This window comes from Pseudopipra pipra, chromosome 3 (genome assembly GCF_036250125.1).
Source record: "Pseudopipra pipra isolate bDixPip1 chromosome 3, bDixPip1.hap1, whole genome shotgun sequence".
Lineage (NCBI taxonomy): Eukaryota > Metazoa > Chordata > Aves > Passeriformes > Pipridae > Pseudopipra > Pseudopipra pipra.
The window spans coordinates 84,486,521-84,513,227 of NC_087551.1; the positions used below are offsets into that span (position 1 = coordinate 84,486,521).

Below are 26,707 nucleotides of genomic sequence, written 5' to 3' on the forward strand. Positions count from 1 at the left end.
AAGAAAAAGATTACCTTGCCAGGTCTAAAAAACACCTTGGTTAGCCCAAATTTGTAATCATTTTCATTCAGTCCCAAAGCTTTAAATAGTGCCTGAAACACAGAAAACAGAAAGGATTATATTTTGCCCCTTTAAAAAAGACAATAAAATTCAAAAAACACAAAAAACAACCCCACAATACATTTTCTCTCCTGGTTGATACAGAAGAATTATTTATTTCTTACTTTGCAAAAAAGCCTAGGGTCCAGTCGAGCCAATTTTTCAGGCAAGTATTTCTTGTACATATTATATAATTCATGAAATGAAGCTCGTGAAGGGAAACCACCTTGCATTAAATCCAGAACTGACACCATCCCTAGATTCACAGAAACACATGGATAAAAGCTCGTGTTAGTAACATGGAAAGTAAGCACCTAATTTTATGATAACAAGTAGTTTATAACATACGCCTCAAAGACATTGTCCAGAGACTAAACCACAAAGTTCAGCTGAGACTTGATCCAGCCTCTAACATTTTTTGATTCTGTGATCAGTCACAAAAAGTTAACACTGAGCAGATGAGAAGAACCCATACAATTTTCTCCCTATTTGAGAGGCAAGTAACACTCAATCATGAAGAGGAATTTTTTTTCTAATATTTCTTCTAAATTTTCTTTTCTTTTTCAGCAGACTTGACATTTTCATTTTTAAAGGGAAAAAAACCCAAACAAAGCGAAATAAGAAGCCCCCCACCAAATAATGTCCTACCAGGCTTTTATTTTCATGATGTCAGTGGTATTAGTGAGATGTTGTGCAGATGCAACAACAAACGCATATGCAGTGCTAGAACATTTGCTGTACTTAAAATAAGAGGTATCAGTGGCTAAGATGAAACTTTAATGTCCTGAATAAAGTTACTACATTTTGGCTGCAAGGAGGACATCAGTAACGCCCAGACACAGTCAGTAAAAGACTCGAAATAATTAAGGTAGCACAGGCCATGCCCATTTTTGCCCACTGCTTTTCATAACCCTACCAACAGAGGCTGCACATAACTTTTTTAAGTTAGCCCTTAACTTATGGTCGTTGTCTTACAACTTAAACTTTTGCATATTTGCTTTCAATTGAAATTTGATTGTTTAAACAAAGTCTTTTTCAAAAAAGATTTTATAACATTACATCTTGGTATTTTAACATTACCATGCTATGACTTTGTGTTACTAGATTAAGCTTCATTTACTGTAGCAAAGAAAGCACAGATAGACAACTGAGCTTGTAAGAAAGCATCACAGTTGTTGTTGGGGAGAGGAGGTAATTTGCTAATTTTTCCTCTCATGCCAAATGCTATTAACCTGAAGAAATCTGCTACTAATGATGTTAATGGAACACTTAAGTACCGAAAAGTTGTTAAGCTTTTGTTATGATAAAATTACATGTGAAATATGTCAGCTTCTCAAAACATCAAGTGAAAACTACTGAAAGTACAAAAATACAGAAAAGGGAAAAATATATTGAAGTGCTTTGTTGAACAAACACCCTATAAAGAATGAAAATGTCATCACAACAATTCCCAAGCAAGCAGTTACTTCCACTGTTCAGTGGGGCATGAGCAAAACTGCTAATACTCACTCTTGAAAATAAAGCTGTAAATTTGGAAAGCATCTAGCATTTCAAGAATAATGAAGATGGAGCAAAGTACAAAGCAACAGGAAAGGCTATACTGAAATGTCTGCGTTGCATGTTCAGCTCCAAATCAAATGAATAGAGACATAAAGACATTTTGAAAAACTAAACCAATATGATTAAACTCTATCATAGTATCTATAAAATCTATAAAAGAAAATGGGTGTGCTTCAATTATTAGATATCTCAGCTAACAATGACTGCCTTTAAATGCACACAGGAGTTTCTTACACTTCAACTGTCCCAGTAATTTAAAACAATGCTATTGTTCCAGACTGAACTACTGCCCTATTAACACTGTGGGCAACACAAAGAGATGGAATTCAGCTCCAGGTCAGGAAATTCAAATTTATGTACCAATGTACAGCTACATGGCTTCTTACATATGCACGTGGTGCTTGACCTCTAATTATAATAAAAACAGTCAATGGAAATTACATCAACTCTTCTTGCAAAGAAGAGACCTTATGGCACTTCAGATGATTAATTTCTACAGTTCTATCGGCTAAAATGAGTGCTAAGTTACTAAGAATTTAAATAACTGCACATAAGGCATAAATAACCTGCCTTCTAGAAAACAGCAGTTCAAGCAAGGAAATATTCCTTTCATCTCACATATTTCAAACTTAGATTAATCTGTACTGCCCAAGGTAAAAAACACAGGGAAAAAATATGAGAGGCGTATATTACCTGAACACTGAAGCTGAGAGAGGATCTGTCCTCCTTCAAAATGATGACTTGTCATCTTTAAATTAGGTTTGATACAGCGAATAAAGCTAGACCCCTATAACCAAAACAAAAAGTTAGCAGAATCTAAACACTTTTAAAACTCCTAAAATAACAGTTAATCATTTAACACTTACGGGTGGGGGAAAAAAAGATACAAAATAATAATATTCTAAAAGAGAAATGTCGACATTATCATTGAACCACAGAATGTCAAAGGGTTGGAATGGAGTTTAAAAGATCATCTAGTCCCAACCCCCATTCTTTTTCTTTTGTATATCAGTTTTGCACTGTAGCCCTGGCCTAAACCAGTTAATTGATGTAACTGATCTCCATGCTAAAGCTATTAATTGGATCCTCAATTTTGCCGAGTTTTCACTCAACAATATTCTTCCTAACAGTAGTACAATCTAATTATGATTTATCAGTCTAGATTCTACTACCCTCGTTATCTTCTACAGTCACATCACTTAAATGCCTCAGTCCTTCAGAATTCACATCAGTGAACACGCCACCAGACTCCTGACATCAGAATGATGCCAGATGAACTTGACCTTCCCTAACTTCTACTTTTTACAACTTCCTTTGGCTCACAGCTTCAGTCTCCCTTCCCCAATGTTGTTTCAGTCTGCTTCTCTCTTATGTTCCACCTCTACAATTTTGACCACTGCTTTCTCTGATCATTTCACATTCATAAAGGATGACATTTTTGCAAAGGACCATCCAATTATCCAGGTTTTCCTGGAACAGGTGACCACTAATGATAACCTTTATATACTAAAACAAAACTGGGACTGAGAAAACATAGTATTAATCCTGGTTTGCAGTGTCTTCTCTCTTTTTTCCATCTCTCAGTTGAGAGTGAGAGAATATCTTCAAGGGAGCTCTAGGTCAACAATACCTCCTCAGTCATGGGTTAGCTAAACTCAAGAGTACAGCAAGCCTGGCCACACACTTTTTCCCTGGACTACGTGTCAGTTCCAGAGTGTTTTGTGTGAAAGACATCATCTTTCAGACCAGCCGCATGACTACAGTAAAATCTTGTATGTTGGCTACACTCCAGCACCTGATCCCTTTGTTCCACTTGGTTTTCCTCCCTTTTTCTTTTTTTGACAAAGCGTAACCTTGTATATAAAATTGGTTAGAACACGTGGTTCAGAGAAACAAGACTGTGTGCCTACAACTCCAAGTTCTACAAGAAAATGGGCATGTTGAACTACACGGAGAATTTCACAAGCTATCTAAATACATCCGTTAAATTAACAAATACTCATTAGGGGACTAAGTTTCTTTGACCACCTGTGAAATGAAAAATTTTACTTTTAATAACTTTATGGAATCTGAAAACAGTAATTAATAATAAATTATCATCTGCCTTACTTTTAAATAACATTTCTAAATTTTCTGCAAATTAGTAATCAGTGTTAACCAATGAATGGAAAGAAGTAAAAATAACAAAAAAGGTGATTGCAGCCCGGATAGATTTCATCTTTTTTACTCAAATTGTGTAACTTTCACTCTACGAGAACTTTTTTAAAGGTGATGTAGTTTGGGGTTTTTTTCAAATAAATCAACAACCATCACATGCACAGGAAGACCTTTCAAAAGTGCCATAAAGCTGCAAACTCTAAAGCAATTACTAATCACACTTACTGGAAGCCATATTGAGAAAAATTATGAACCTTCATCTGTATATATACTTACAGTACTGTGAAGCTTCTCAAGAAGCAAATTTAACTGAGTCTGTAAAAGAAAACAGGTATTTCAAGAGCCTTAACCATGGCAACTACAGAAATACACACACCAAATAGAAGTATAGCATTACTGCATGCATAGTCATCGTTATTACAACAGAATTGATAAAACAAACATTCACAAATTTTAACAGACAAAATCATGCAAGTGTGCATGAATGGTCCTGAGGAAACTGGTTGTGTTTAATTGTACAAAACTGTATGGACTAGTTACTTATCAAACATCGTTATCAAAGAAACATGCAAGTCCATTTGGGAAAATAAAAGAAATAACGACTTTCATCCATAACAAGCATATATTTTTATGTTAAATAATTAACACAGAAAACATATTCTCAGAGTTTTCTTGTGGTTTTTTTTCAAGCTAAGTCAACAGTTACCTGCAATAATCTATTTTTATTTCCAAACTTCCAACTTTTCAATTTTCTGTTGATGACAATAAACTACAATTTCAAAATCGCATTTACTGAGGCTGCATTTAACAAACTGTGATGAGAAAAGACTACTATTATCTGAGGGCAAGTCTTCAAGATAACCAAAGACTTAAGGCTATCAGGGAAAACAACTTACAGTTGCTTTTGAAAGTAATTGGTAGGGGTTTCAAATATTCCAAAACCACACCAGGAAAACAGCAATATCTTTACTTTAGAGATGTGTCTGTTTTGCCACATAGATTACTGCTGTGTCAGCCTTTCTAGTTTACTAGCAAGCTTTAAGTATATAGACTGTAGGAAGACAAATTCAGTATGTCCTAACATATTCTTAATTTTCTGTACTGAAAGCAAAATTGAAACGATTTGACTTTTGACTTTCTTTTTAACCAGATCTTTCAATTATATTCTACAGCTGCCAGTTGTACTCCCAGTGGATAAAATTGGTTTGGATTTTTTTAACTTAACATGGATATGGTTAGAAAGAGAGAAGTGCCATGAGAGACATGACAAACACTAATAACCTCCTGCTCAGTTCTCACTTACACATACTCTTTATATCTCAACTTGATTATAATTATTATATTTTCTTAAGTTAGAAACAGCTAATTTTGAAAGGGACAGCCTAATTTCCATCAACAAAATACATTTCTGCTTGAGGAAAAATACCCCTTCCTTATACTCTGTGATTTGACAAGAAATAAGCCAGAGCAATGCTCAGGTAAATTTCTCTAATAAAATGTGCATACAAGTAAAACATATTGCTAAAACTACTGCTCTTTGAATTGTCACGATTCAATTCATCATTAGCATAGTAAGGTAAAATAATTTCAAAGATTCTTTAATAGATCTGATGATGAATTAATCATTATTTCCTCAACTGATTTATGAGAATTAATTTTAATTAGTTATAAGGAAGGGACATGTGAAGGATTTCATAAAGAGAAGTCCCTGCAACATCATCTAATAATTGATATAATTAGAAGAATTTTTCATTTTAGAAGACCGACTTACATACTAACGCACTAAGAATTTTTATTCTTAAAGAGAGGAAGTATCTAGTAAGATAAGAGAACTTATTTTGATGTCATCTGAAGTGAAATTTTCAAGGCTATTAGTGTTCATCAGCATCACATGCTGTGTCTGGAAAGGTAACACTAAATGAATTACTGGAAGTAACACATACATTCAAAATGCCATGAAACTTGAAAACATTGAAAGAATTATAGACTGATGGGCCAGATCCAAAGAGGACTTTAGTTATGTTCTAGGTGCAGAGGTGAACACCAATTTTCAAAGGTCAGTCCCAAAAGTTCCCCATTCAATTGCTGCTTAATTTTAAAAATGTCTCCCTTTCTAATTCAGTTCTTCTTGGACATTGGTAACATACAGAAGTCCATATCTACTGGACGTGGGGTGCTAAATCTGAGAGAAGCTGAAAATCCAGATGGAAGAAAGTGGAAACTCTCAAAAGATCCCACAGTTGGTTTCATTTTAAAAATGCGGTTCTAAAAAATAGTGAATCTCACCTTCACCTACAACAGACTCAATGGCTGCAGGGTTTGCTTAGGACATGGATTATCTGTATGTAATTTTTCAGTCTGCCTTCTGGTCATGTATTTTATATTAAACCAATTGCTACAGTTTAATTCTACAACCACTACAGAATAAGAAGGAGGAGGAAATAATCATCAGAGCAAAACTCAGGAGAGCAGGCTACCCAATTCCCAGTTAAATGCCAAAATCACTACCTTACAAGTCAGGCTCTGTCTCCTACTCTTCCTGCCCCATGAAAATTTTACTTCTGGCTACATAACAACACATCTCCAGAAGGTCATAAAGAGAATACCCTTTGTCAGACTGACCAATAACTTGGTGCTCACTACAAGAAATACAATAGCCATAAAACACAGTATAGACTCGAAGCAGTGTGCTGCTACCTGTCCTTCCTGTTCTTCAGCCTCTGCATCTTTAGAGAACAGTTCCAAATGCTAGCCACAAGATACAATTATGCAAGAAGGAATTCATCTTGCAGTCTTCATTCAGCACTTAACCTTGATATGGAGCGAAATACTCTTTTGCTACTGGCAGTGTCCCACTCTACAAGAAGGTTTTTTGGATTGTCTAAGATACGTTCCCCAGGAATTGCAAGGAGTCTAGTCAGGAAAATGATGTGGGTTTATGGTTGCTCTAGATAAGGTAGCATACCAAAGCTGTTGCCGCACCTGACTTGAAGGCATGCAAATCCTTCATTGGATCTGGCCCAGATGTGTTGAGAAGAGCTCTTGCTGAAATTGCAGCAGCTCTACCAATGCTAAATCCAGGAGACTGAAAAATTTACCTGCAGCCCACGGTGTGCCTGCTTTTCATCTCTTAATTCCCCTATAGTTCTCTTTCTAGCCATCCTGAGCTAGAATAGTCCAGCTAAAATAAAACTGCTGAATGAGAAAAGGATGTAGAAAAAATTTGGAGAAGACAAGGTTTGAAGGTCAGCTTTACAACAAGCAGAAGAAAGGAGAAAATGAGGAGAAGCATCAGATTCAGGTATTAAGAAAGGAAACATTCAGCACAATGAACATCTTCCTGTGTAAGCCATGACTATATTCCAGAAGAAGAAAAAAGTGGTTAGGTTAAGTATTAAATTTTAAGAGTGGCCAACTGTGGTGATTCAATACATCTTCTAGAAGGCACAACTAATTTAAATTTAAATCTCAAATCATTAAATATTTTGAATAAAGACTTCCATGTAGCTTTGCAAGATTCTGACTTAAAAGTCACTGTATAATCTCTGTAAGGACTATTATGAAAGATATTTTCATCAGAAATGCATAGCACATAACTTGAGTATACTGGTTTCTTATAATTCCACAGAAAAAAACCCTGTCTTTTAAACAGAATTTTCTTTTGAATCTTAAGCTACTGCTAGCTCTCCCAATCTTAGGTTCTACTTAATGCAGGTAACTTAAAACTGGCACACATTACAAGAAGATAAGACTCTTTGTTATATGATGTTACCTTGAATTTGTTTCCCACACTGATGAAACTAAGTTTCCCAGCTTTTTGTTTGGGATCCTTGTTGTTGTTAGTGTTAGCTTCAAACAACTCTCGAACAAACTTGTCCTTGGATTCACATATAAGAGACTGAAGGGACATGTGCAAAGCATCATTGTTTTTTTCCACAAATTGCATCTGAAAAGACAACCCAAGAGATAACAGCACATTTGTTTCACTGCCCAGTTACCTTAGTCTAATAAGAAAACTAAAGAAACTAAGTCACATACTAAATTCAAAAATCAGCAAGAGTATGTGGTGTAAATACTCACACATTATTCCAAACAACTTTTCAACTGGATATACAAAACACTAATGACAGAGAGAAAAGACATTCTTAAATTTGAAGGATGTTGTTGGAATCATGAAACCCAAAGTAAGGTTTAGTGCCTTTTAAGAGATCAGTTGTGTATTTGATAATGACTATCCTTGTTTCCCTTTCCAGGACTCAGCACATCGTCACCTGAGAGTTCTGAGAAGCTTAATTCTTCACTGCTTGTAATATCATATAAAATCTGTTGTGAAATGGGAATTAATGTTCACACTTTAATTGGTATATTTATACAGTTTAGAAAATGAAATGAAAACTGGTTATTTTAGTAGTACTATGACTATTTATGAACAGTTGGTTTAATAAAACATATTGTCCCTTCCTACGAACTTTATCTCTCTGGTTTATTTGAATTGGATCACTAACTTTCAGAAGTCAAGAACAATACATTACATTGAAATTCAGAGATCAAGACACTAGTATCCAATTTCACATTAACTAAAATCTCAATAGCTTTTGGTGTAACTTTAATAGAGACTTTGATATTAATTAACAGAAGAGGCCAAGACTACTTGAAAGAAAATGTCAATTTGCCAGATATCCCATAAAAGGACTTAATGGTGATGAGAATCAAAGGACAAACGCAGGCCTCTAAAGTTCCCTTGGACCATGAAAACACAAGACTAGAATATGAATGCAGCCAAATGAGCGTTCTCATCATAAATCAGAATGTGAGAACTGCCACAAGAGCAGTGAAAAAGAAAAACAAGTAACAGAAGAACAAGGCAACTATAGTCCAAAAGTTTTAAGGTTCAAGCTAAGTAAGCCCTTCTGAGGGAAAGGATAAATTAAGTCTAGCTTATTAACATAGTTCTGGACCACAGTTACCTCATATCTGATTAGCTCTGATAGATAAATATATGTAATCAAATCTGTCACCTCTGTTCCTGAAGACACTCTCAGGCATTATTAATGTATCATGATGAAGTACACAGTTAAAAATAGAGCACTTGGAACAAATAAAAATTTGTTCCAATTTTACTGGAATTCCAATTTTTTTTTATTATTTTGATATTGATTCTGAGCAACCTCAGAAAAATCATGGAGGTAACACAGACTTCAACTTTCTTATTTGTAAAAGGACCTACAGAATGTGTCTACTTCAAAACAGCACAGCAATCATTATCACTCGAAGTATTTTGAAGTAAATGAAAAAAAACCCTTCAAGCACACATTTTCAAATGAGAAAAAAAAGGTCTTTGGAAGTAGCTTCCTTCATACATGCTGCAGTTACAAACCAGAACAAAGCATTATGGACCTTCATTTTATCCTAAACTCTTATTTTAAAAAATTGATGGTGTTTCAATGTTTTGTATGATGAATAGTAGTCCAAAAGGTACAAGAATCTGGAATGTATTTTGAGGGTAGCAATTTCAGGTATTTTGTATTCTTACATGAATGAGTCCATTGCCAGCACAAACTGAAAACACGAAGAAATACGCAGTGACTATTTGCAAGAATGCTAAGCATGCTTCCAAAAAGCTATTCTTCAGTCTAACAAAACTTTTTGTATATTTCTCGCCCTAAGATGCAAACATCTTTTGGTGGAAAATTTGCAGTAGATCATGAATCAATATATTTAATATTGACATCATAGACCTATATACTTGAAACAAACTTTTACACAAAATATATCAGTTAAAAGAAACTGTTAATTCTGATAAATACTCAAAAAATTAGTTTCAAAGTTAAGACATATCAACTTCTGAATTTCTCTTCTGATGAAAGCAAATTTTATCATTTAACCTATATACACTGAAAAATATAAATGTACTACAAAGCACAACAAAAATAGTGTTTCATGAGTAAAATTACCGTCTCATAGCATACTGCTCCTGCAAAGTGTCGGATAATAAAGCCTTCGTCGTCCCTGATATTTCTGTGAACAGCCAATTTAGACTTCCTAGGAATCTGGAATTAAGAAGTTGAATTACAAAAGAAGAATTACAATGGAGAGTAAGAAAAAGTTTATTCTTAGAACACCACCATGATCTACTGGGAACACTAGATATTAAAAATTACATTTCCTATAAGTACAATTGTGATGATCACTACCATTCCTGTTCAAACCATGATATTCCAAAACGCTAATTTCAGTCTCATTCACACTTTAGAAACATCACATTCAAAATACAAGTCATCAGGATTGCTAACACCAGTTAGTGGATTTCGGTTTTGACTTTATTTGCCAATTTCTATACCATTCATTCCACAGCTGATGAATATGATTCGACAGAAGTTTAATATATGGCTTCGGATGGTACATTTTAACAGGCAACCACCGAGCTGATCATACACATACCGACAATAGTGTTTCATTGCACAGCAATCCAGGTAAGTGGAATGACTTCATGAAAGACAAATGGATGACAATTTCATTTGGCTTCCCTTGTTTGTGTTTTTTCAGTTGTTTTTTTTTTTTTTAATTTCAACAGGATTCATTATTTAAATTGCAATAATTTGCATTAATCTTCCATAAAGTGCTCTATGTTAAAAAATAAATCAACAAAAAGGTTTTCCTTGTATGATCTCTGAAGTGCTAGCTAGATACTCCACCTGAGTCAAACATTCTCCAAAGCAAGCAATTTTTAAAAGGAACAACAATAGTTCATCTGATATGAAACAATTTAAAATGTGTTTTTATTTTCTATTCATGCTTTACATGTTAACAAACTTAAAATGTAAGTGAAGAATATGGCTTTAGTTTCAGCAGGATATTAGAATTTGTTGAAGACTTAAGGCCTTCAGTGAACTTTTCATCAAATCTAATAACCAAACTTGTCCTTAGCAAAGAAGTACGGATTGTGCAGACAGGTATGGCATGAGATTTCTTAGGAAAGGTTTTCATTAAATTGAAGTGTTACTATCAGCTGTTCCAAGAACTGTTTTATTAAAACAAAACAGACAGCAAAAATAAACCTACTGAGAGCCTGAAATGGTCCTTGTGCTTTTGGTGCACAACTGAAGTAAAATGCTGATCACTTGGTTGAGGAAGACGATTTTCTTCATCCAAAATATCCAGTACACCTACTAATTTTGCTTCAATCAAATCTATTAATAAAACAAAATATATTTACAAAAATTGAATATATAAACTCATATCAGAACTCAACATTGCAAGTGTAAATGCTGCTGATCTGATTCTGTATAAATGTTTGTAGGGAAAGCTGTTCACACAAGAAGTCATTGCAAATTAATTCTGTATATCTGAATTGCTGATTTAATGATAACCTATACATACCAAGTTCTAACTCCTAATGCATGCAACAAGGGGGAAAAGGATCAGGTATAGATTGTTTGATTTTTACTCTCAGTCTGAGGCTGAATTTAGTCCAATTAATTTCCAATAGGTGCCTAAATATTCCTACGGTATGATCATAGGTCTTTATGGGATAATTGCTTAGACTGTTGGGGTTGTTTTTTTGTTTCATCACACATCAAAATTAGAAGCCTAATACTTCCATTGACAACAGAAGCCCAGGGACTAAAACAAAATGCATTTGTTTTAGGAAAGGCAGACCAGACTCTGAGCATGTATTGGTGGTTTCACAACTTTTAACAAGTGTATTGCCTTGACCTCTCACCTACATATACAAAAGCCCTTGAAAGCCAACATAGAAATTCATGCTCTTGAAAATTCATGCTCTTGAAACTGTTAGACACAAGAATTTTGTAGCTTTCGAAACTTTTTTCCATTGTCTATGAAACTGTTGTTGTAAGAGGAATTTTTACTACATTTTTCTTCTGTGGAAAGAAGAAATATCTAATGCTTGCACTGAAGCAATGCTTATGAACTCTTATGATTTTGAATTGTATGAGGCTATATATAAAATCATAAAATTACTAGTGTTATACACATTTTGCCTCTTCTGCTTGAAGCTTTTTTCTCCATGACATCAAGGAATAGCTTAACATTTCAAGAAAAACCTACCTATACAGTCCTGATTATCTACATAACGCACTTCATTAACTCCCAGGCCTTCTTTCTGGTAAAGTTCTTGTTCCTAAAGGAAAAAAAAAAGTAATTGCAAAGAGAAAACACCACTCATCATATTTTTATTGAATAAACATGAAGTAATTTTAAAATATAGGATGAGTCAACATACATTTGAGAATTTCCTTACATAGCTTAATATATTCCAACGTTGCCACCTTAATGATAAACCCATGCAACTAAATATTCCTATGTGGTATGAGAGATTGTCCAGAGTGTGGATAACTCATTTTAATGAGGGGACAAAAAGAAGAAGGAAAATATTGTTGGTTTTCAAAATGCCATACTCTTTTCTGACATACCCAGATGTCACACAGTGTGAAAACTGATTTTTTTTTAATTCAAGCATAATGTGCAATCTTATGAAAACCAGAGTTACTGTAGGTATCTCTTAAGCAAAAAGATAAATGCTCAAATGCAACAGTAAAAAAATAAATCCTCAAATATAATACTAAATACATCATACCTCTTTCAGAATTCTTTCATTAAAAAACTGCTGCAGTTTCTCATTACAGTAGTTTATACAGAATTGTTCAAAACTGTTGTGTTCAAAGTATTCTGAAAGACAGAAGATAAACTTTTATGATAAACGTTCCAAGAATTTATATTAAACAGCAAATAAGAGAAGCTTCACAATGCTAATATTTAACATGTTCGGACCCATACCTGTTTCTTTCAGCAAAATGAAACCTTTTACAGATTTTCAAGTTGTACACAGGACAGATCTAAAAATATTGCAGCAGATCGTATTTCTAAGACAAATGACAGACAGCTGGCAGTAAACCAAAGCAAGATGCTACCATACAGAGAAATTGTACCAATACGTCCTCATGCACCTATGCTTCAAAAGGCTGGCACAGGATAACAAAGCTCTAAACACCTGAAAACCAAAGATTCCTTTGAAAAACATTAGAAGGGCCAGAGCACACCACAATACAATGCCCTATTCTGAATCTCAGTGAGCTGAAAAGGACAGAAGCTTTACAGGGACCTTTAACACCAAAAAGAAAACCCTCCCACTCCTCGTTACAGAATTTATCATTGAATCTTTGGTGGCAACAAGTGACAGCTAGAAATAACTTTAAGTATACTTACCAAAACCAGCTATATCTAGAACTCCAATGAAGAAAGAAGAGGTCTCAAATGGAAAACACTGGTTTACCCTTTTCACTACATGGTCAAACAGATGACTATACACTGTTTTAGCCAAGGCATCACGAGCATTGTTTGCTTGTTCCACTTTCAAGGGCACCCTAGAAGAACAAAATACAGATCTTACTTTTCATAATTCCTTACTCTGAAATGCTGAGTTTGGACTCTAAACTTAAAACCAGCCTTTTCAAATACTGCAAATTAGGACACAAAAAACTCCTGAACTCTAGGCCAAGGCAGAAAACAATCTTGCCAAGCCAGACTAAGCATCTTACCTGTAAGAAGAAAGAATAATGTTTCGCTACCATCAGTAGAAATAAGATTCTGATGCTTTCATAATTATTAGATAATTAGAAACTATATTAACAATTTCCAGACAAAGATACTTAAAATCTATACATCTCCATCTAAAAAAAATATTTCATCTATTTATTTATGAGCTGTTTGGTTAGAATAAAGCCTATAGTTTAGTTTTTGTTCTGACATTTTTGTCTCTATGCTTCTGTAAGGGCTATAACTAAGGCTATAAGGCCATAGGCAACAAAAGTAAAAGTAAAAAGAAGTAAGGCAGTGTGTTCTCATGGTGAAAGATGCAATCCCAAAATAAGCATTTTTTTAAAACACTGGAAGAAGGGGCCTTTTACTAGATGAGAATTTATTTTCACCCTCTTATTTATAGACCTTTATTCTGCATAATTTATTACAAGTCTATATCATAATTTAAAAGTTATATTAAAAAAACAAAACAAAACCCAACAACAATGCCATGAGTCACAGTTTCAAAGCCTATGAAATGCAGGAGGAAACTGTGGGAATATCAGGCAACTATAATCACATGCTTAGATATACATGTAATAATATATATAGCTATTTCATGAACTCAGCATGACAGTGACATGCTTAGAATGCATATATTTCAAAACACACTTAACCCCCTCATATCATGGATAAATACATTCTGCAGGATTTTGGTTTTTTTTAAGAAGGTTTCAAATTAACAGATAAGAGTACCAAACCTAAGGAATGGTTATACTGTACACCAGAAGCAGAATAGGAAAATTCATATAAGAATAAAGTGTTAAGGAAGTGTTTAAGAAACAATGTGAGGTGATTACGAGAGATGAACTTTTGGCTTTATCGTATGACTACAAACTGCACTTGGGTCCTAAACATGTTGCCAGAGAATTTAAAAGCAAAAGTCCCACCAATCTGAAGAGAATCAGATAAGAACAGAATGAGATTGCCAAACTTCACAACTCCACAGTATTTTTACATGTCAATAATAAATATAGAGAGGAAAAGAATTAAACTGAAATACTAATAGCCCTTTGCCCAGACAGTATCAAAATTTCATACATGGAAAGGTGGCCTCCAATTAAGAACAACTATGGGTATACAAAGTCTTTGCACAACACTGTATCATGACACACAGATATATCCATTATTAAGTAAATAAAAAGAAGAGACTTTTAGGGAAAGGAACAGGGAAAAATAATCCTTCAATAATCCTTGTCATGAGGAATACAGGATGGATGGCTGTATGCCAAAGACTCTTATGCTTTTTCTAAATATCTCGATTAGCTGGCTTCATAAAATATATCACTTCTCCCCGTATAAATTCCTATATTACTTCTCCCGATATACCTTGCCTCTCTTATGTTTAGACCATTCAGCACGACAATAACAATAAATAATAAGAGAATAGTCCAGCTAAGGTGGTGGGTAACCAATTTTAAAACTCCTCAAGCAGGCAGCAAAATCTACTTTAAAAAAATCTCTTATCTAAGCTGTTTATTAAGCCCTATGTCCAAGGTACAAGATGCTCCCAACGCAGAACTGTGCTGTCATCCAACCAGGTAGTTTTCTGTACAGAAGGGTACAAAAACTGGCAGGTCAGAGAAGGAAAACTTAACTCTACACAGCTGTGCTGGTTCTTGCTGGAGTAGGGTTAATTTTCTTCACAGTAGCTGCTATGGGACTGTGTTTCGGATTTGTGCTAGAAACAGTCTTGATAACGCAGGGATGTTTTTGATACTGCTGAGCAGGGCTTGCACAGAGTCAAGGCCCTTTCTGCTCCTCACCCCACCCCACCAGAGAGGAAGCTGGGGATGAACAAGAATTTGGGAAGGGACACAGCCAGGACAGCTACAGATGGACATTGTATACTATGTGGAGTCACGCTCAGCAATAAAAGCTGGAGGAAGAAGACGAAAAAGATGATGTTCAGAGTTACAACATTTTGTCCTCCCAGCTTTGCTTTGATTGTGTGTGTGGCTTTTGCTTTACCTGTTAAACTGTCTTTATCTCAACCCACGAGTTTTCTCACTTTTACCCTTCGGATTTTCTCCCCTATCCCACGGGGAAGGAGTAAGCAAGTGGCTGTGTGGGGCTTAGTTGCCAGCTGGGGTTAAATCACAACAACAGCTTACCTATATTGCAGCATTTCCTTCACTTCCTAGAATTCATAAGCACTAAACTAACTCCAAATTATTATTTTTGTATTTTTCAAGGATGATATTTCTGATGGAGAACCGTGAGACTGATGGAGATCATTTTCTATTGTGACTGGTAAGTCAGGGAAGCAGAGACTGTACACTAAGGACATCTGCAGCTACAATACATTAGATAGTAATTAGCTTTAACACACAATCTTGTCTTCCACTAAGTATCTCTTCACTTATCTTAAAGTAATGAGTACTGACAGAAATCTTATCTTATAAATAGAAGGAAGGTACCTTTGTATTCTGTTCTGATACGTTTAAGAGATCAGTATACTAATTCCCAACGTCAGCTGCAGGCCTATTATATAATACAATACACTAAAATCATTTATGGTTTCCATTTACTTTTTTAAACAACATGGCAAATAGTCATACCTCTAGAGCATGTGTTTACAAAATGGTCCTGTTTTGCAAAATAGCAAATTCTGCCATTATTAAACAGAATTCCAAAGACTGCACAAAACTTACTGTTAAATTTCATAGTATGCAGCACAAACACATGGAAAGAAAATGTAACCCTGCAATGTATTTTGCTCAGATGAAAGTACAGAACCACAAACCAATGCTGAAAATGCACTGAGACAGTAGAAACACAAGAGCCCTATTACAGAATTGACATTCAGACCAAGTAACTTCCTTGTCATGAACTTGCTTTCCCTCAGCTCTTCCTTTCCTTTGGTCTGCAGACAAACAAATGAATATCTTTCCTCCTCCTGTTTCTTGTCTGAACAGGAAAAGATAAATTCTCCTGTCTCCTTTTTACCTTCTCCTCCTCTCCTTCATCCATGAGCTAACTCTAAGGAACAAGGAAGAATTTTTTCCAAATTCTATGGTCTTTGTTAAGGCTGCAACAAAAAACCCTGTTTGGTCTTCATACTAATTTCTTCACCAAGGTTTCCACTGATCTAGAGTCTGAGGTCTAGGGGAAAGCACTCTGATGGGCTAGATTTAGGCTGTGTGCAATTCCACACAGTTCCCAAACATCTTCCAGAACAAATAAAATTCAATTAAAAATAGGTATAATTTGCCCATGGCTGACAACAATTAAGGGAGTGAAAGCAGGTGAAGCGATACCCATCAATTACTGTCAGCCAATATGGTAACTGGTTCATAAATAAAATGGCCTGGATGAAATAAATCTACCCAGTGAAAGACCTATGTAACTAAGGAATATAAACAGCACACTTATAGTTTGAGAAAACCTGAAGTTCCAAAAACTGTAGAAAAATATTTCTCGAAAAAATGTTTTTTCCAACAGAGGCTTCAGTACCACCACTAAAAAAATGCCTTCTGGTAGAAAATCTACTGCAAAAGAAGGTGAAGGACATGGAATGATGTAAATTAATTTTTTCACCCTGTAAAATAATTTATTTTGTGACGATGGAGACCTCTTTGGAAGTCTTCATAAAAAGGGAGAAACTGAGTAAGAGAGTGGCACAGTACATTTACAGTCTAAGAGAAGTACCGGATTTTGAATCCTAACACATTATTTCACTCTGCAAACACACTTCACATGGATGGCAAAAACATCAGCCAACAAGGTGATCATTATGTGCTTTTGGGAGGCAAGGACAGATAAACATAGTGCAGCTGTCAAGTCTCTCTGCCAGTATTTTTAATAAAATTCAGAGACAGCATTTAGCATCATCCTCCTACTATTCCTTGTTGGCCCAGTAGAACAAAGCCTTTGTTATACTCTAAGCACAGTGATTTCAGCCGAGCTATTTATTCACTGTGACCTATTAGCACTCACATGATCCACTTGCACACAAAAGGTCCCTAAGAAAGAGAGAGAGAAATGACTAGCTCTTTAGGTTGTTGGAACAAAATAAAACAATGTACTTGTCAAAACTCTAATATTAAGAGCAATCAAATAGTTTCTAAACTACATTACCATAGAAGAAAAATTGTGTCTATTTAATAAGTATCTAAAATAGTCCAATCCACTTTCCTTGTACATGCAGTAAGCCACACAAGAAGAAATTGCTGTATTTATTAATGTATGTTTGCTTTTAGCTGCACAAGTTTAGCAAATGCTAGAGAAAGAGGCTTAATGCATTAATCCTTGAGATAGTGGAAGGAGTCCTCTGAATTCATTTTTGACACCCCCAAAATAAAAGACTGAGGGAAAATTAAGATCTGCTGGCACAAACACATAGCTCCTTGTGTTTGCAGACTTTTGAAACAGTACACTGCTAACAATGCCCCAAGTTTATCAGGATAAATACACTGAGCAGAAAATTTTTAAAGTTTTAATCCAAAGTAAACTTAAAGCTGTAACAAAACCTGTATTTGTTCTTAAAAAACCTTCCTTGACAGTGTCATTTGGGATATGGTGAAAAGGAAGCAGTATATTATGATGCATTTCTGCTTCAGTGCTTGATATGTCCCATCAAAAATTCTCAATAGGAAACTATACAGACAAGCTTTTTCTATGTGTTATGTATACAACAGCCAAAACTAATCTGTTCTCAGAGGCTGAATCAGCAGTTCACTGAGAGAATTTCCAGTGGAGTGCCGTCTGAGTCTGACATGGATGCAATTTGTCCAAAGCCCTTCTGCTTCTATTTAACACTTCTACTTAAAAGGAACATGAAAGTAAGAGTATTTTCAAAAAAACAGTCTGAACTAAGAAAGCAGAAAATCTTGGTAACATTATTAGCATACAAAATTATTTTCACAAATTGATAATGTAAAAATCCAGAAGATATATTTCAGTAAAGGAAAGTGTGTAGTGGTATGTTTAAGAGAATTCAAAAATACAAATGCAAGATGGAGAATAACCAGGTATGCAGTAAGTTAACAGAGAAAGATCAGCAATTATGGTGGATAACAACCTGAATTAAGTAAAAAACGTTACTAACTTTCCAAACCTGCAATTCTCATATTGCCATGCATTAATATGAATACCATCTGTACTGTGTAATATATAATTTTCTACTCTAATGTTATCCGTAATACTGGTAAAGGCTTTCCTGGGTGAATATATCAAAGAGTTTGCTGTCGATTCAGCCATGGTCTGGAAGAAAGAAAACAGTAAAACTTCGAAAATGTTGACCACTGGAGGCACTTTGTCCTACAGGACCAATGTCTTCCTACACTAAAGGTTGTAAAAAAGAGAAAAAATTATTTGTAACTTTCCATATTATCTGATAAGGCACCAAGATAATAGTAACTAAAAGTACCCAATTTCTGAAAACTGGAGAGAGGCAGGGGAGAGAGAAGGAATTTACGAAAACTCTCTGGAAATGAACTACTGAATATTTTATTACAAGATCTAGATCTTGAGCTTTTAACTGAAGGCAGAATAACACATTTACCCCCCCAATCATTACTTACCATTTTTCACTGCACTATAACTTATTCATGGTAGTCACTATGAAGTTCTAGCTCTTGAACATCTGTTCTTTCGAAGTACAGAAATAAGCAGACCACCAAGAAGTCTACTTGCTTGCTCTATCTAGAAATACACCTCAAACATCAGCTATTTGGTAGTAATGTTTTTTACTTGAACAAGAGCCCACACCTGTGCTAAACTTAAAACTCCTAAATATGAGTTAGTTCAGAGGTGCCTCTGCATTCCCCTGAAAAACACCCCATGGTGTTCAAACTGCACAGGATGTCCTGGTTGATTTATTATGCTACATTTTGGCCAGAGAGACCAGTTTCACCCTGGAGATCAGGAAGTGGGCACGGAACAGTATTTCCACTATAGCTATTTCTTCTCTTTAACAGAATGAGCTCTTGACCACTGCAACTTTCACTGCTCAAATCCCTTACATTCCTTGAAGACTTTTTTTAGAAGTCAATGCTCTCAAATGCCCAAAGACCAATTTTTCACCTCAGAAGTCTGACATAACCTGAGCACACATTAACTAACAGCTGCCACCTTTACTGGCCACAGTGACATACCAAGGTTAAATCGATCATCTGTTACTTTGTTTCAGTCCATAAGTTTATGAAATGTTTACAAATGCTTCAATATAAATAATAATAATAAATTTCAAAAGACAAAATATGCAAGGAGTCATAACTCTCATGGTATTGATATGTTACCATCAGTACCACGTTTATACATGTTCTTTGCCATTATTCCTTCTCCATGTGCATACAAGAAATCACCATCCTGCTTCTATGTCTAGGAAGTTACTTTGATAATAGCTTCAGGAAAAAAAAAAACAAACCAAACATTTACTATTAAAATTATCCTGTTCCACTATTTTTTTATATTTGTGAAACATTATTAACTTTGCAGTCAAGCTTTTAAGAAACATTTTTAACTGTGCAGTCAAGACAAAATGTTTGTTTACCAGCAACAGCAAGAAGCAGTATTATTTGTGGATTACCATTTGCAGTGGACTTTTTAAAACTGAAATGTGATTTCAGAAGAATTACATGTGGCAAACACAGGGGCACTGATTGTTCAGATGTTCAGAAAGGTGGATACAGTACCCTCTAATTAAAGTATTCCAGCTCTAATTTCACAGGGCAGTGTTCAGAGGAGCACTGTGCAGCCCTCATGACAACAGAGATTCAAGTGTCTTCTGAAATACTTTAGGCACAGCATTAACATTCCTTGATACAGTGTATCTGTTAAATTTATCACTATATCAAATCTTCTGTGTAGGCTGTGGATTTAACAGGGTGACTGCTATACTATTTTAGCCACACTGACATATGAGAGGTTTTACAAAACCTCACAGTGACTTACTCAAAGCCTTTCTTTCACCAAAAAAAAAAAAAAAAAAAAAAGCTCTTTTAGTCAGACATTATTACAACTGCCACTCTTCCAAGTAAAATTTTAAAAAAAAAACCTCCAACGTCCTAAAAACAATGAAACATATAAAAATGCGCACCTGGATCAACAGGTTAAAATAAAAAAAAATTTTTATATATATTTATATATATATAAATTTTTATATATATTTATATATATATAAATTTTTATATATATATTTATATATATATATATATGGACTGCATACGGATTGTGTATGAATATATATGATATATTCTATAAGCATTGTATATGAATGTACAGTTTATAAATACGTAATATAATATATAAGATCTATATTAATACAGAGAATATATTTAAGATCTATTTTCCCCTCTCCCCCGGCCCGCCCCGGCCCCGCCGCACTCACTTGATGACCGTGCCTTTGGCGCCCCCTGCCGTCGTGAGCATGACGCGCGTGGTGAGGCTCCCGCGCAGGTCGTCCTGGTCCAGGCCCAGCAGGGCGGCGCAGCGCTCCAGCGACGGCTGGCTCCGCGCCCGCGGCGTGCAGCCCCCTGCCGAGAGACAGGCATACACACCGCGTCACGCACCGCACAGCACCCGCACCCCCTGAGCGACACACACCGCGTCACGCACCGCTCAGCACCCGCACCCCCTGAGCGACACACACGCACCGCGTCACGCACCGCACAGCACCCGCACCCCCTGAGGGACACACACACCGCGTCACGCACCGCACAGCACCCGCACCCCGCGCACCGCAGCACGGCAGGGCAACAGCCGCCAGCTCAGCTCTAAGGAAAACACTGGCCAGCGATGATCCTACCCTGACCCTGCTGGTCATCGTCCACTAACATGTAATGTTACCACTGAAGGTAATGTCAGCTTTGAAGGGATTAAAGGTTTGCCTCTGGAAATTACTTCGTATAGTTAAATGGGAAGAGTCAGTTTTGAAAACCCAAGAAAATACCACGAAATAAATGCAAAAATAACCCCCTGCCAAAAACTACGCACATAATTCTGTATTTCTGGAAAACTGTCCAGGCTGTTCAAAAACCAACCTGCTCATAGGGAAGCACTATCCCAAAATGCAGAAGTGCTAACACCTACAAACTAGCTGTAGTGACTTAAAACTTCTGGACTTAGATATTCCTGTAATCCTCCAGGCCTCCTTGCTATGCAGCAGAAGTGCCTGGCATGGCAGACTCCTGCTATTTGCATTTTTCAGATAAAGGTATGTACACTTCTTAAGTAAACAGCCAAGAGAAGTGCTCCCTTTTGCTCTCTGCACCTCAGCCCTCTGTGCCAGGACTAGGCCAGCACAGATCTCCCAACTGGAGCACAGAACACTTTGGGAAAATCTAACAGTTATTTACATGTAATTCCTGTTTTTTTGCAGTAAGAATTTGTTCACAGTAAAATTTATTTCTACAGGTAAGCGAAGAGGCCAAAAGGGATAAGTAAATAGTCAAACATCACTTGAATTCTTTCCATTCCTCTACAATGACACTAAAGGGGGGGGGGGGGGGGAGGGAAGGGAGTCCTTAAAAGTTTAAGGCTTTTGTGACTTAATTTTGGATGCTCTGAAATACCATCTGACTTGTAGAAAAGAACTTTTGTTTGGTGTTTCCCAGAAAGCAGTAACAGAACTTGAGAGGGTCTCTGGTAAGAGACATACTGCCTGGAACAGCTGGAATGCACACCCTGTGTGAACACACATACAAGGTGAGAGCAGAATAAAGCCCAATGCAATGATCATTTCAGAAGTTCAATAATTTATTCCAGAAGAAAAATTTCTCTGAATTTCAACATTCAGAGAAGATAAGTTTTCTGGTGACCTTCCCTTTTCTAAACCCTGACTTTTCTCACCATTCGTGGTTCCTCCTCCTCTTGTTTGTTTGCCTCCTGAAACTTCCTCTCCACTCACATTTGCACCTTTTTCACTCTGTTGTACCTTGTCAACCCCAAAGTCCCAACTCACAAAAGACCCAAACAGGGAAGCTCCCTGAGAAGCTTGCTGTTGAACTCCATGAAGCCATTACCCTTCTCTACCCCTGCATCTTTCAGATTCATTCACATTAATCATGTTCATTTCAGTCATTTTCGTAAAGATGGAAACATCATGAACTGACACTGGGGAGGTTCTGATTCAACCTATGGAAAGGAGATGAGAAAAAAAAAAAAACAAAACAACACCTGCTCTGTGCCAACCCTAAGATTCCCAGTCTGAATTCAGCATTTGCCCAACTGATGGGATTAGAGACCTCCCATGATCTTTTCTGAACAGAATGTTCTGTACAGTTCCATGGTGATTCTGTGCTTGGGGTCAGGAGCTAGTGAACCTGCGAGGCTAGTACTCATTTAACTCATTTAAAACACCTATTAAAATGTTCTTTGGTATGCCCTTCCAAACAACTTTACTAACAGCTATACATACTTGAAGCAGGACCAAGAGGAACCGGTATCTTGGAACTCAAGGTAAAGACCTAGATACTTATATTTTCTACTATAGTTATATTTGTAGTACATCCAGACCATAAGTTTCTTCAGTCCTTCAGGAATATATAGACAGCAGTTCTCAATTTAGAGAGGCTGATTTCAGTAGTAAGGTAAGAATGACAATCCCCAAAATATCAATTCTCCTTCCTCCACTTTCCTGCACATTCTGCTGTTAAGTCCCAGCTACACCTATACTAACTCATCTTGTGAGCAACATCTTAAAATTAGGAAGTTTATATTGCCCTAAGTTTTTGCTGTAACTTTTTTTTTTCCTCACCTCTCAAAATACTACCATGATGGTATTCTTGGAAGCCAAAGGACATAATGCCTTTCCCTACAGATAGTTTCTAATTACAAGATATTTTCATGAGGTTAGTGAGAAGTTGGACTTTAAAATTATCATTAAAACACAAGTATGATTTTGAGACACAGAATGTCTCTTTCCTTTATATTAAACTCTTCACTGAACATTTTCATTGAAAGCCTACTTGCTTTTAGAGCATGTAAAGGAGTACAATTTTAAAACAAGTAGGTAAACTTGACTTCAAAAGGGGGTGAATTAAGACTGAATTACCCTTGAACACAAAGCAGCTTTCTAAAGCCATAATTCACATGGAAAGGAAACATCTCTAATCAAGAGACATTTCCAGTCTTTTTTCAGAAAACAATTTATGCGTCATCTAACCTGATGTACTCCCAGCTTCCTCAAAATCAATATTTCCAAGATGAAGGACACCAGCCACTACTCTAAAAAGATCAAGTTTTTCTTCATCATCCAGTCCAATCTTTTTCATTGCTGTGCACATTCTGTTGAAATCTCCATGATCATCTAACAGTGGATCCTTCAAGGAACCTTCTTTAAGATACTATAAAACAAGATAAACCACAAATTTAGTAAGCGATTTGAAGTAGGTAGGCAAATATTTCCAGTCAAAAATAAGCCATAACAAAAAGCATAAAAAAGCATGCCACACTAGGTAAAAAGAGATTTGAGCTCTTCATATAATACAGGCTTTGCAAGGACCCTAATTTATTTTAACTTGTTGATACTTCGAAGCACCATCTTCAAACTTAAATTTCAAAGCAAACTTCAAACTTATCTTCAGAAAGCAGAAGCTGGAGAAAGTGACAGCTAAGGACAAGGGGACACAGGATAGCAAGCAGGAGAAAGGAAGACTTCAGAGCTAAGAGAGCTATCAAAGCATTTATACAAAGGAGTTCTTCGAATCCCAAGCAGTTGAAAGAAGATCGAGGTCCTTGTAGTAGGATGACAGAATAACAGGCCATGGGAAAGGACTATAGGACAAATCAGTTATCCCTATTCTAAACAGAATTATTTAGAGAAATGTACCTCTTAATATTTGCTGCTAATTAAGAAATAGAACTTGCAGTGGTCTATGGGTTAGAAGAATAGCATCTATGTTCTGAAACACCAATTTAACATTTTGCTGATTTTTCTGATTTATATACATAGAAAGCTATTTTAACTATAAACGAGTTTAAACAGTAGATAGTAACACATCTGCATGCAATCAAGAGACTACCTGAACATGCACAGAGTGAGCTACGTTTTTACAGTTATTTTTAAATTTTTTTCAACTAAAAAGAATAATTAACTAAATAGAAGCCTTGTTAATGTCAAATAAGCTAATGTCATTTTTATCAAAACAAAACACCACATGCATCTGAAAAATTCACTTCACACAACATGTAGGCACATCAATAACATTAAACTACATGTTAATTATGTAAAATGATCACCTCATCTTCCTGATAAGGAAAACACAAAAATAATTGAAGTATTAATTGACTATTCCAGCTAATTTATTAAAATAAACAATCTTAGTATTTTTTATAAAATGACAGAGTAAATACTAAATTTCCAATTTAAAAAGCTCAATAAGGTAATATATTTCTTGTTTAAATGGCTAGACTAGGTTTAAATATCATTGAACTTTGATCCTCTATTGAGCCTTCAAATTGATATACCTGTAACATACAAGTATTATTGTATCAGAAGTTCCAGTACTTTATGTTTTACATATATTTTCAGAATTATTCTCTACGTATGTTTTAGTTTAGACAACACTTATTTCAAAGTAAGTCTTCTCTTATTTCAAATTAAGTCCTTTAGAGGACAAGTTTTATGACAGAACACCCGCCTGTAAATCATATCAGTAACAGAAGATTGCACAGGTTCATCTCCCAGTAGCAAGAGTAAGTGAATGTTGATACTCTATGCCTACATAAAGACCTGACCAGCGTCACTACAAAACTTCATTTAAGGCAAATTGGGTAATCTGAGACAAAATCTCCAACCCATATCATAGCCTATATGCCTGACATGAACAAAATAATCTATGAGCTTTCTGCCTCACAGTAATGTAAAATCACTCTCCACCATCCCTGATTATAGAAAATAGCGTACGTTTAAGCAAAAGAAATCAGGATTATGTGCTCAGTGTTACAACATACAACCACTAGAAATCAAGGAGTAAACAATGCTGATTTGAGAAAAGGAAGTATCTATACTGTGTCTCGTAGCTAGGCATGAGCTTCAAGCCCAAGTTATCAAAAGTAAAAGAGATGGCATGGTGATTTGGTGGAAAGAAGCTTTTGAGTAAAGTTATTTTTGTATTTTTGCCAATATATGCAGCTTATCCTGCTATGGAATCACAAACACGAATTTGATTAATATTTGAAATATCTTCCAGCTATATAAATGAATTTCACTCTTGAGGTATGAGTAGATGAAAATTTTATTAGAGAACAGAGCAGAAGTTTAATTATGTGTTTAAAGAACTTCCAATTCATATATACTATTAATTCAGAACAAATTCTTTAGTATCCTCATGTAAACAAGCTCAAAGGCTTAAATGCTAAAAAATCCTGGTAATTCCAGTTCTTAAAAATCATAAACAGAGATGGAGCAAGAGGACATAAATGTTTTTAAGTTTCACACTTTCTTCCAGGAAATGCCATGCTCTGACATAACTAGCTGTTAACAGCATGGGGAAAACAAAAACCATGAAAGTGTAACAAGGAGGAGAATATATTCATGCTAGAAGTGAGGTTGAGTTATAACTGATATCTGAAACAGTGTGGAGCATCCCTTCACAACTCCAGATAGTAAAAATGGCTCTGGGAAAAAAACATTGCTTCTGACTTATTCTTAGCAGTAGTAAGATTTTAAAAAGGAAAATTACAGAAAGTCTTGGATAGATTTTTGTTTTCCACAGAAGACAAGCTGCATAATTTAGTGTTACCTTATTATAAGAATGAAAAGGAAACCATTTTATATACACTGTTCTGCTTGGGATTTTACGATGCATGGTAAAATGTATTTCTAGGACTGAACTCCAAAACAGAGATCTGAATAGAGCAGCTTTGACAGTACCCATTAGACCTATAAAGATGTGTAAAATTCATTCCATTCTGTAAAAGTGTAATAATTTTCTACTCTATCTGCATTAGTTAGTAATATAAACTAACTGAAGATACAAACATACCTCAGGACTCTTGCGATTTTGCAAAATCTGTTTGTCCGTTTCTTTGTTAGCGAAAAATCTGGTACAGCCTCGATTTAAATACTGTAACAATAAAAAAGTGGAAGTGGATACTTAAAGACAGAAGTAAGGAAAACGTATGCTTTTATTTAAGGCTTGCCCTACGTACCTTGATTTAAACATATGATACAAACAATACAGTAAGTAATCAGAATTCATTCCTTACAAATGCATTTATTTACATCTACAAAATCAAAGAACTGCAAGAATAACAAACTTCTGTTGAAAGCTTCTTCATTTTTATAACTAAAATACTTTTTGACACATTGGGATATTAATTTTTGTTAAGTCACACAATATTT

The 26,707-nt window shown here is 35.5% G+C and overlaps 1 protein-coding gene and 1 long non-coding RNA gene across 8 annotated transcripts in view; one reads left to right on the forward strand and one right to left on the reverse strand.

Moving 5' to 3' along the window:
- The window catches only part of MYO6 (myosin VI), a 107,262-nt gene that overhangs the window by 25,214 nt on the left and 55,341 nt on the right, over positions 1-26,707 (reverse strand). For 5 of the 7 annotated variants that reach the window (XM_064650101.1, XM_064650100.1, XM_064650099.1 and 2 more), the window contains 13 exons: positions 26,349-26,429; positions 23,525-23,705; positions 20,750-20,894; positions 13,045-13,202; positions 12,416-12,507; positions 11,887-11,959; positions 10,879-11,006; positions 9,771-9,866; positions 7,589-7,762; positions 4,093-4,131; positions 2,353-2,446; positions 225-355; positions 15-92 (listed from right to left, as the gene is read on the reverse strand). In XM_064650101.1, coding sequence (XP_064506171.1) covers positions 15-92; positions 225-355; positions 2,353-2,446; positions 4,093-4,131; positions 7,589-7,762; positions 9,771-9,866; positions 10,879-11,006; positions 11,887-11,959; positions 12,416-12,507; positions 13,045-13,202; positions 20,750-20,894; positions 23,525-23,705; positions 26,349-26,429 — 1,470 coding nt within the window. Of the gene's footprint in view, positions 1-14; positions 93-224; positions 356-2,352; positions 2,447-4,092; positions 4,132-6,914; positions 7,067-7,588; positions 7,763-9,770; positions 9,867-10,878; positions 11,007-11,886; positions 11,960-12,415; positions 12,508-13,044; positions 13,203-20,749; positions 20,895-23,524; positions 23,706-26,348; positions 26,430-26,707 lie in introns of those variants that run through there. The other 2 variants (XR_010429391.1, XM_064650102.1) reach the window with 2 other exon arrangements.
- On the forward strand, positions 20,891-26,464 carry LOC135411929 (uncharacterized). The gene is made up of 3 exons (XR_010429392.1): positions 20,891-21,215; positions 21,775-21,800; positions 21,975-26,464. It is a non-coding gene; the product is annotated as an uncharacterized LOC135411929 (long non-coding RNA).